General features: G+C 52.0%; 2 protein-coding genes across 2 annotated transcripts; both read right to left on the minus strand.

The window, feature by feature from the left end:
* Positions 1-1,313: 1,313 nt before the first annotated feature.
* On the minus strand, positions 1,314-1,810 carry LOC119098519 (lipoprotein signal peptidase-like). Its single transcript, XM_037221477.1, has 2 exons — positions 1,696-1,810; positions 1,314-1,564 (listed from the first exon to the last, which is right to left on the minus strand). The coding sequence occupies exons 1-2, from the start codon at positions 1,808-1,810 to the stop codon at positions 1,314-1,316; spliced, it is 366 nt and encodes a 121-aa protein (XP_037077372.1).
* A 2,054-nt stretch (positions 1,811-3,864) lies between these two features.
* Positions 3,865-10,281, minus strand: LOC119102530 (tetraspanin-9). The gene is made up of 3 exons (XM_037225917.1): positions 9,785-10,281; positions 5,202-5,399; positions 3,865-4,618 (listed from the first exon to the last, which is right to left on the minus strand). The coding sequence occupies exons 1-3, from the start codon at positions 10,019-10,021 to the stop codon at positions 4,349-4,351; spliced, it is 705 nt and encodes a 234-aa protein (XP_037081812.1). The 5' UTR covers positions 10,022-10,281; the 3' UTR covers positions 3,865-4,348.
* Positions 10,282-11,221: the final 940 nt, after the last annotated feature.

Genomic DNA, 11,221 nt, shown 5'->3' on the forward strand with positions numbered 1-11,221 from the left:
GGTTTCGTGTTGCCGCGAGGCAACACGAGACCTAAACCGTCATACACCGTTGTAAGTATGATGCAAACCTGAAATGTTGCGATTTAAAACATTCGTGATTTCACTTGATGCAGACAGTTTGCGGACGTTGGTTAGGTGCGTATACAATATGTTCACCTTTAAATGACCAGTGACTCGAACGGCTTGGTACGCAAACGTCGTTAAGCTAAGTGAAGACGTGCAATAGACGAGCTTCATGCATGTAGTTGTGTTAGGAGTGAAGGAAGCATCTTTTGAAATGGTACTCCAGCTGGATCTTGTTTTAGTTTGACAGATTCCGCTTGGCTCTGCCAGGTTATGTGCTATGCTGTGCTGTGCTGTGCTGTGCTGTGCTGTGCTTTGGTGTCTGTCCTCCTCTCTGTCATCTCCGTTTTGATCTGTTCTGTTATCTCCAGGCCCTGTCGTGTGCACCTAGAGTATATCTCATACAAAAAACACCTGAACTCCATCAGCCCTCAACCCTTTTAACCCTTAGCGCTCCGTTCAGCCCTGTCTTCCTGTCGCCTCCGGTCTTGCGCTATCATCTGCTCCCCCGCCCTGTGCCATTATCTCCTGCCCTGTCTTCCCGTCGCCTCCGGTCTTGCGCTATCATCTGCTCCCCCGCCCTGTGCCATTATCTCCTGCCCTGTCTTCCCGTCGCCTCCGGTCTTGCGCTATCATCTGCTCCCCCGCCCTGTGCCATTATCTCCTGCCCTGTCTTCCCGTCGCCTCCGGTCTTGCGCTATCATCTGCTCCCCCGCCCTGTGCCATTATCTCCTGCCCTGTCTTCTGTCGCCTCCGGTCTTGCGCTATCACCTGCTCCCCCGCCCTGTGCCATTATCTCCTGCCCTGTCTTCTGTCCTGCGTTCTTCTACGCTGTGCATTTTCACCCCGACCTACTTGCTGATCTGTCCTGTCCTGGTCTGCATTGTTCTGTGGCCTCCTGCCTCTCCCTCCCCCGGTACCGTCTTCTGCCCCGTCACATCATGCCCGGTTGTAGCGGACCCTCTGTGGAGGCTAGGGAGGGCCGTTGTAACTTTCTCCTTTCGTGAGTGTGCTGCCGCCATGATCAGTGTTACACGGATTTGGCAGAGAGTGACTGCATCCTGCCCTCTTTAAGTCCGCCGCCCCCGGCCATGTCCTGCCAAGTTCCAGCTCTGGCCCCAGTGCCAGCCCCAGCCTGAGCCCCAGCCCAAGCTGCAACCTCAGTGCCAGCCTCAGTCCCATTTCCAGTCCCAGTCCCAGTTCCAATCCCAGTTCCAGTCCCAGCCCCAACCCTAATCCCAGCCACAGTCTCAGCCCAAGCCCAGCCTCAATGCCAGCCCTAGTCTTAGCCCCAATCCCAGTGCCAAGCCCAGCCCCAGTCCCAGTCCTAGGCCCAGACCCAGGCCAAGACCCAGCCGCAGTGCCAGTCGCAGTCCCAGGCCTAGGCCCAGCCGCAGTACTAGGTCCAGGCCCAGCCACAGTCCCAGGCCCACGCCCAGCCACAGTCCCAGGTCCACGCCCAGCCGCAGTCCAAGTCCCAGACCCAGGCACAGCCGTAGTACTAGGTCCGGGCCCAGCCGCAGTCCCAGGCCATGCCCAGCCGCAATCTCACGCCCAGGCCCAGGCCAAGCCGCAGTTCCTAGCCCAGGCCCAATCGCAGTCCCAGGCACAGGCCCAGTCACAGTCTCAGACCCAGGCTCAGTCGCAGTCCCAGGCTCAGTCCCAGGCTCAAGCCCAGCCGCAGTTCCGCGTCCAGGCCCAGCCGCAGTACCAGGCCCAGGCCCAGCCGAAAACGCAGCCGTGCCATAGCCCCAGCCCAGCACTGCCTAGCGCCCGCTGATCATGTTACGCATGCAAACGACCGTGATATAGCCAGGTGGTATTTGGTTGCAGCGACGCGAGAGGTATGTTAAAGTTGGCGGACCCAAAATGCTAAAATGGACCCTTTAAGATCACATAATGGGCCGCTACAGACAAGAGTGGGCCCTCTAAAGGTCAAGATGGAGTTGATTTCTCGGCAATAAATAATGGACCTTCTGCGGGTTATAATGGCTTACCTACATGTCAAAACGGGTCCTGATAAGACCAGAATAGACCCTGGCCCTGATAAGACCAGAATAGACCCTCTAAGTGCCAGAACAGACCCTCTAAATGCCAGACTAGACCCTCTAAATGCCAGACTAGACCCTCTAAATGCCAGAATGGGCCCTGTACGGACCAGAATGGGCCTGTATCAATAATGGGACGTTTTCAGATCGAAATGGGTCTCTACAAGCCAGAATAGACATTTACAGGCCAGCATGGTCCATCTGCAGGCTCAGAATTGCTCTCGTTTAGTCAGCAAGGACAGTAAGAAGACCAGAATTAGCCCCCAACGGGCTAGAATGAACTTTTGCAATCCAAAATCCTCTCCCACAGCTTTCAAGTTGGGGGGCAGCTGACCCACTCTTTACCCTCCCCCCCCCCCCCCCGTTACCGCGTCCTTGTTTAGGTTTCGTCTCCCTTCTCTGCAGGTGGCGTATGCTCCGGGAGCCGAAAGTGTTCAAAATCAATTTGCGTTGTTTATTTTATGAAGCCACGACTCGTTTCGGTCCCGTTGCGTTTTACTTGCGTGTCTACAGTACTCAGATGTGTCACCCAAGTCGCTTCCATCCTAAATATGCGTAATTATTTTGTGTACCAATTATGTGTGCACAGCACCAGGTTCTGGAGAGGGCGGGGGGGGGGGGGCGCAGGTCACAAACTCTGTACTTGGGTAGCTTGCAGCACATTTTTGCCTGCAGTGGAAGTTTCATACGCGCCGGAATAAACACGCATCCGAAACAAATTTGTGAACTGAGGTAGGATCCCTCTAAGCCTTCCGTGCCTTTTCTGACGCGGCGATGCTAGTCATGACAAGCATAAACAGCTGAAGCAAATTTGCGTTTGGGCACACTATAACGTACCAACAGCATCGAACGGTGTTGGAGTAATGCGTGCGTTCGTCTATTTTGTGTAATTTGCGACATTTGCGACATGCTACATTCACTTGAGGTTCCTACCCGTATTTTAATAACTTAAACTTATAATCAATCCTGTTTATGAATGACCTAGCCTTGGATGTCATCGCCGTGTTAGGATTAACCACAACCAGCAAAATGAGATTTGCTGACGAGTCATGACAGCATCGACTCATACGCGTGCTGAGGACACTGTGGGAAAATGCAGAGAAGCTTGGTAGCTTGGTGCCACTTATGTTCGAATCCTTATCACTTGCCACCGGCGTCAAAAAATGAAAACTATGTTACAAGGCTCCAGAAAACCATTTTCTGATTGTATCTCGATTACTGAATACAAGCTAATGTTCGAAGGATCTGACTTTGTCTTGGTTTTGGATTTGTAATACAAAGATATTTCTACATGCACAGCTTTTAGGTAGCATTGTTGGCTTGCACCCTGTCGATGGCATGCGCATTTGAAGTGAGCATTTGGGTGAATGACTGCATACGGAATCAGGCCCCGCTGAAGAAATAACAACCTGGATATTAGTACAGACATTACTGAATTTATCAAATTAATCTGGCTTACTCCACGACATTTGGAAATGTTCTGCCCTTCCTCCATAAATATTGTGGTACCTTGCGTTTCCCAGTAGGGAAAGCGCTCACAAATTGCCCTATAACGAAATGTTCATTGAAAAGGTTGAAAATGTAGCTTTGATTCAGATTTTCATTCCACCCTACGTCGAATCATGAGAAGAAAATGCATTCGCTTTTGATCCTGAATCAATTGTGCACAAATTAATTACGATTCCGTCTGATTAATCCAAATCTGGCGTGCTTCTTAAGTTGATTTCGATTCAGCTGTTGCAGAGACATGTAGTAGACGTAACCAACCGTGTTAAACATTCTGAGCGACGAGACAGGCAGTTACTAATGAAACAAATCAGTACACGGAGAAAGGCACAGCATCTTTGCGAAATCAACTGCGACATATCTGAAGCCTGTCGACCTTACCACAGCTTGTGATCTATTCTAACTTCCTTGTTGCGCGCAGTTATAAAATAGACAGCAGGTAGTCGTAAATACGCATGTATCGTGTGTAGCACTCAAATCTGATCACCGGCATCAACTGGACTAACTGGAAGTCATGTCGGCATCCAGATCAAACTTATGTCCCATATTTCACACGTACAAGGTGTGAGCACCCCGCTGGACTTTTGAGATAGCATACGGGCACCAGCGACCCGCTGACGCCGCACCCACACTGCTGGGTCTCAGATTCCGGACACGCCCTGCGGTGCAGTGCCATCGGCGTGCGCGATGCGAATGATGTGCCATCTCGGCGCAGACTGCCGCATGCTGCTCTAGAAGATGGACTTCATGATGGCGCAGGCGAAGATCATGGAGAGCAGCAAGAAGACGGCCACGGCTATCGTGATGCCTCCGAACAGCGTGCTGTTTTCCGAGATGAACTCTCTCATCTCCTGTACGCAACCCTTCTCGTAGGAGTTGCTGCTCGCGTCGCAACTGATGCGATTGCCGTTGCTGTCCTTCTTGCAGCAGGAGGGTGGCACCCGATTGTTGCCCATCACAGCCGCCCAGTCGGAGCGCTGGTCCACGCCGCAGCACTGGAACTGCACCGGCACGGGATCAGGGCGCGGCCGCCGGCACCTGCCACCTACCCGGATCGGACAGACCGCTCAGGAGCCCAACGCCCAGCCGCACTCTTGACACAGCTCTGGCTGTGTGACGCAGAGTCATGCTGGCCCGGCATAGCACAGCATCCAACATATCACTGTCTACTGCACGTACACCGTCCACCGCACGTACACTGGCGTGCACTGTCTACCGCACGTACACTGCACGCACACTGGGTACCGCCGATGTGCACAGCTGCGGTGCCCACACACATGCATGCTTTAATGATTTCCATGAATGTTGCGGTTTTACACAAACTAAACCTCAACTGATGTTAATGTGAAAAAGAAATAAAATGTTTATCATTTGTCGCTGGGTACTATCGAGAAGTGTAACAAATTCATTAAAAATACGTACCAAACAGTGTATTTTTCCGAAATATGCCAAATCCATTAAAAAAACGCACCATACAGTCACGTTGATGGCCCGATGCACACATAACAAACACATGCTGTCACTGCGTTCTAAAAAAGACATTCGAAAAATAATTGACACAGGTTCTCTCGTTTTTCAACTTACGTTCTCCTGGAGGAAGTCCCAGGAGTTCCGCACGGCGTCGTCCGAGTTGTACTTGTTCATGGATTCCTTCATGGACGTGCTGATTTTATTCACCAACTTGTCGCCGCCCAGCACGAATCCGGCTATCGCGCCGGCACCGACCAACACGAACAGGATCAGCACCAGGCAGAAGAACGTACCCAACAGGCACTTACTCTCCTGAAACAGGCCCGAACGGAGGGTCAGCAAAGCACGAGACGACAAATCGGGCCAAACGCGCGGATAGCACTCTCAAACATTAGTGCCCAGAGTCCGGCACGGTAGTTCCGTTCCCATCTTCGGAGACGTTCGGTTTCAGCTTCAGTGCAAAGTCCCTGTGACCTCGGGCTAACCATACGCAACCGCATCTATGTCAAAATATATCGTTTTTTTCAAATAGTGCACGCTGGGGTAGTGCCAGTGGACAGCGAATGGGCCGTTCTTGCAAGATGGAGCACGAGTGAACGCAAGCATTGCTGTCGATATCATGAAAAAAACTTTCGCCATGTGTGTTCGGGTAGAGTGTACGTCCCAAAAACGACCTATACAGCCACCTTGATAACCTGGTGCGCAAATTACAAAGACCTCTTGTTACTGGCTTCCAAGACAAATCGAAAAAATAGACGCACTGGTTCTACCATTCCGTAACTTACGTTCTCTTGGAGGAAGTCCCAGGGTAGACCTAGTTAGTTCGTGCACTAGTATGTGCTCTTGAACTCTGTTGGCTCCAGTTCTGGTTCCCAACCTTAATTCCGCCGGCTAGTTGTTTTTGTACTGTCCAATTCTCATACAGCGAGTCGTACAAAGACTGAGTGATCGAAAACATGCCACAAAGCTCGAACAACGATGAGTATAGTGTGCCCACAAAAATCCCTTCTGATCGTTTCTACACAACAAAACATGTGACTTTCAGAATCCATGTAATGGGCATAACCACCACTGAAATACAATAGACCATTCATCCCGAAGTCCTTTTACCCAACATTGTCCAATTGTTTAAATGCGGTTAGTCACGGTTAACACTACTCTTGGGTTGCAGAAGACTTGCTTGGGAGCCTCAATTGTCTTGTTTCAGGAGACCCCTCCGTTTCTCTCCATTTCTGGTTTATTAATGTTAAACGTTGCGCCGACCACATTGGTCGTTTAGCGCCCATATGGACTTCCCTCCTGATAAATGAATAAAAATGCATTGTAGGTTAAGGTAACAAATGACCCCGCTCTCCCAATAACTCTTTCATGGATACGCATTGAAGCAAAAATACTGAATTCACGGTGTGTAGTAACCTGTTTACTCGCGTCTACACATTTTGCAACAGACTAAGGGGTAAATATATAATCAGGTGGGGTAATTAGTCGTATTGATCTTCCTACGCAACGATTTCACACAGGTCTCGAACTTCCTGGATGCAGCAGGCTGGCTTCGAACGGCGTCTGGACGCTAAACTACATCAATATTTGGCCCAGTAATCCACCCTCATGGCGTCATGGGCTGCTCTGGTCAGTCCAACGGCTAAACTGAGCTGCATGCAGGCCAGCCCTCAGTTGCAGGGTAAATACGCAAGCATGACACTGCAGCCCGCTTTTGGGTGTATTCGCAGCGATCCGGATAGCAAAGAATGCATTCCTTGACGTCATCCATGACGTCATACCCCATAAATTCTGCACCTTTTGGTGTTCGCAGCGACCCGGGCGATCACGATTTCCGTGGTGTCAGGTGAGTGTCGGATGCGCAGAACCTTTGTCCGCGACTTGATCGAAGTGATACGGAAACGGCACAACATGCCCAGTTGCAAACAAGTCACTGCGTGCCCAGGACCAACCACGGGTGATGAAAAGTATGTTGACCATGCAATCAGCATAATCTGCAGTTTTCGTTGTTAGGAGTACGCATGTGTGTAGTTTCTGCAATCGAAAACCTTGTGTCCGTATGCGCCGTTATTGTCACGACAGGTTACGAATATGGCTACCGAAAACGTGTCGCGCTGCGAACATGTTCAGCAAAGATTCAAAGTGACTCCAAACATAAAAATTGTTGCGCTACGAACACACGCTTTGTTCCGCCCGACTCGGTGGATGGTCCTGCTCCAGCCACCCCGCCCATTTATTGTTACTTCTCCCCCTCTACCTCTCATTGCATTATGTCACGAAGGCTGTATTACTATGGGGCTAACAACAAAATTCGGAGCACAAACGGTATCGCTTCTACTACAGCGCCCATGACCATTCAACACTCCATGCTTCCCGTGTTTACCACAAAATTACCTGGGAGTCATGCATACACACAATGCGCAAACAGTCACCTTTGAAATTAATCTGAACAGCCACCAACCATTATACCCTCAACGACACGTCATTTATTCCCCAGCGACCGACACGCATACCTAACGCCTTAATGCCAATTCTTTCCATGGTCGGGGCATTCGCATTGGCGAAGTCATTCACAAATAAGTACAACTGAAACCAGCCATGTTTCAATTGTTCGCGACCGCAAAAAGCCAACATCAGCTGATGTGGTCACCCAGAGGCGCACGAGTAACTGGTGCGGTGCGCTCCCGGCACCGTGCCAGCCAATGGGGGCAGAGCTGCTTTGGTGCCAGGTCCAAAAATAGGCCCTACCACGCAGCCGTCGTGGGCGGCGGCCTCCGTTGTAGTTTTTCGGTTAGTCACCTGTTCAGCGGGAAAACTGATGACAATGTTTCCCTGTTGCGCCAGCGTGAAGCAAAACCCGGACTAAAATTGCGATCGGCGGCGCAGATATGGCCAAACTCGTCGCTTCCTGCAAACCGCAGTGGTGACCTTTCAGGGTAGCCGAGCCAAAACGGGGCCGTGTGGCACGGGACCCCGCGGCTGTCACGAGCGGCTGCCACAGCGGCGCGTGGCGGAGGCCGCAAGTGGAGCATGGCTGACCGGCCTAGCATACAAGCTCTACCGTACCAAGGTGAATCCAAGGACGACAGCCTTGAACACCACGGGTAATTGATGGAGCAGGTTTTGCGTGGTTTACTCTTTAAATTGGGCTGATGACAGCATTAGACAATAGACAGAGGTCGCGTATATGCCTGTAGGATGCCATGATAATTATACGAAATCATGAGCTCACGTATTAGTGTCACGGATACACGTCTAGTGCTATGTACAAGCACACATAATATGTACGCATTGCAACACAAACGGCGTGAAACTATTTGTGCCAGACGAGAACGATATTCTGAACATCTGAGTAATTCCATCAGTAAAACAGTGTGAGCTCATAAGCTTCATGGCTTTACTGGTCGTAGCACGGCATACAGACAGTGTAGAGAAATTAAAGAATGCAAACTGCATACTGGAAGCTGACGCGAGGACAGTACAAAATAAGGACGCTCTGTCCATCTCCCCGCCGAGCCGAATTTCGCCACCAGCTGGCGCCAGAGCTGGTCTCGCTGCGCCACCATGAGTCATACGTCGCAGGAGGGTTCGTGACAATCGACGAGGTCAGGCCTGACGGGGCGGTCTAGGGTGACGGGGCGTCCCAGAGTGACGCGGTCGCCCACCATCCCCCCTCCCCCCCCCCCCGACATCCGGCCCCAGAACACCAACAAATACGTCATGCGGCCTCTGACTTGCCGAGCAGCCCAACACAGCCCGCACGCGCCCGGCCTGCATCGCACGCCGGCCGAGGCTGCCAACGCGGCCAAAATGCACTGCAAGGCGGACATTTGCACTACTAGGCATAGCCGAATGATCCTTCGTCCAAGTCCCCACTGAGCAGGTCCGCGCTAAATTTAGAACCCGGCAAATGAAAGCTGGCGGTCCAGGGCTACAGCTTCGTGCCACGGTAGCCCGGCCCTCGAACCCGACTGGCTTGATCACGGATTCCCCACGAATTTGCCTTCATATCGTCAATAACAAAACATATCTCATGGCAGAATTCGTTTGAAATACCAAGCATTTTCATTGGCCCAATCCACCACCATCCCAGCCAGCGTCGTCTAAAAGGCTGCTCCGCAGACCAACGGAAGTTAGTTGAGCCAAAATTTGCACTGAATTTCTGGGCATAGTGTAACTGGTCGTAACACTCATTGAACTGAGTTTAGGGCACGTGAATCCAATACCGGTAGGATTCGGTTGACCAAACTGAATTTGATCTGTTCGCCCCGGGGAAGGTGATGGTGAACAGTTGATACAGCGTCGTTCACCCACAGTTCGAGCTCATACTCAATAGCTTCAGCAGCAGTCCTGACCATTCTGGCATGACTGTTGGAGATGAATGATATAATATGAACTCTTTCGGTCCAATGTGGTAGAGCACTCCAACATGACGGCCAACGGACCTCACATCTTGTTGGCAAACAAGAAACTGGGTAACACCTGGAAATGAACAGGGTGCGATGGGGCGTTCCACCATCTGCAGCTTGGTTGCTACATCCTAAATCCAAAACGACTAGTTTTGAAACACAAAATTCGCAAAAGAACCACTGCGGTGTTGCATCAGTGAGGTGCTCAGATACTTTGTCCTGCAGATGGCGACAGCGCTGCAGTTGCCGACCGCGCTGGAGCGCGGGCTCCGCAGCGAGCATACACACCTGGAAGGCGCCACAGCAGCCGAGGAAGCTGATGAACACGATCAGGCCTCCTGCCACTGTGATGACGATCGCCACGCCCGTGTACATGTCGAAGTCGAGCAGGTTGTTCAGCTGCGCATTGTCGCCGACGAGGGCCGTGATGCCGACCCCGAGCAGCACGCCGCCGCAGATCAGGATCACCAGGTTGACGAACCCGAAGGTGTACTTCAGGCAGTTGCCGCATCCGTCCATGGCCATGGTTGCTTCGCTGGTGGCGGGCTCGTCACGCAGGGTACTCCGAAGCCGACTGCGACAAGCCTGGACTGCTGGCCGGGGCGACTGCTAGCTATCAACTGCGGCCGACGCGTTATCACGGGATGTGGTCGCCGAGCGAGCGTGACTCACAGTTGCAGGGCCGAGCCGAGCGCGTTACCCCTCTGCTGGTGCCTCGGCACAACTGGCAGCTCCCGGATGTCGCTACACGGCCGTTGTCCTGAACGGCCGCCCCGGGTTGGCACCCGCTCGCACAGGCGGCTTAAATGCTGGCGTCGCGTTCAAGGTTACACGTTCCACGGTGGCGGAGACTGTGCAGCTGAAAACGATTCGAGGACCACTGAGAATGCGGACAGTGTTAGACGCGATGGCTGTGCGGCCAGGCGGAGTACAGAGGGAAGTGGGTGCTCTACATGTCAAGTATGTACAGCTGTTGCTCCGTGGAGGTACAGCCAAAAACTGTCAGGGCCTCCCAAAGTCGGACCACCATACCCAGTAATCGCCATATGAAATCGTTGTGATGCGAAATCATTGAGTACCACTGCGAGCTGCAATGCAAGGGTGTTCTGTCTGATAACATCTCAGGTCCGCAGGCGTTCATCTGATCCTCATATGCTGCCTTCCTCTGAGAACCAGTGGCACTTCCTCAGCTGTACCAGCCAAAAGTGCAGCGAGGATTGGAACAGTATGAGAGCCACTGACACTCCGTGGTGGTGTTCAGCTCGAACTAACATCGGGCCTCCGTCAGGGGCGGCTCCAGGGGCGGCTTATGTAGAGAAAGGGCAAGTTCCAGGTTCAACATCTGGGATAGGCTACTGTCTGAAAACCAAGTCGAAAGAGTTCTCCCGTTTTTGCCCTTAATCAGAGCCGGCATGGTCCGTCCCCCTGCCCCACCTGCCAGCGGCCCCTGCCACCATAGATGCAGATCCAGTGTCCTAGAATTGCCGACTTTGGGTGTAAAGCATCACCCTATGAGGAGGAATTTTTCACTCCTTTTCCCCATATTTTATGTGAATTTTTCACTCCTGCTTGACATTGTCTAGTCGTACATGCCAAACCCCTATTTCCCTTTCTGAGGTTTTCAGATGTCATCCAAAACCGAGCTCACTTGAAACCACCAAGCATAAACGAGGCTTCGCAGAACCTGGACATCTAAGGCTATGTCGTGTCTCACCTACACCTGAA

This window comes from Pollicipes pollicipes, unplaced genomic scaffold, assembly GCF_011947565.3.
Source record: "Pollicipes pollicipes isolate AB1234 unplaced genomic scaffold, Ppol_2.1 Scaffold_2555;HRSCAF=2994_pilon_pilon_pilon, whole genome shotgun sequence".
Classification (NCBI taxonomy): Eukaryota; Metazoa; Arthropoda; class Thecostraca; order Pollicipedomorpha; family Pollicipedidae; genus Pollicipes; species Pollicipes pollicipes.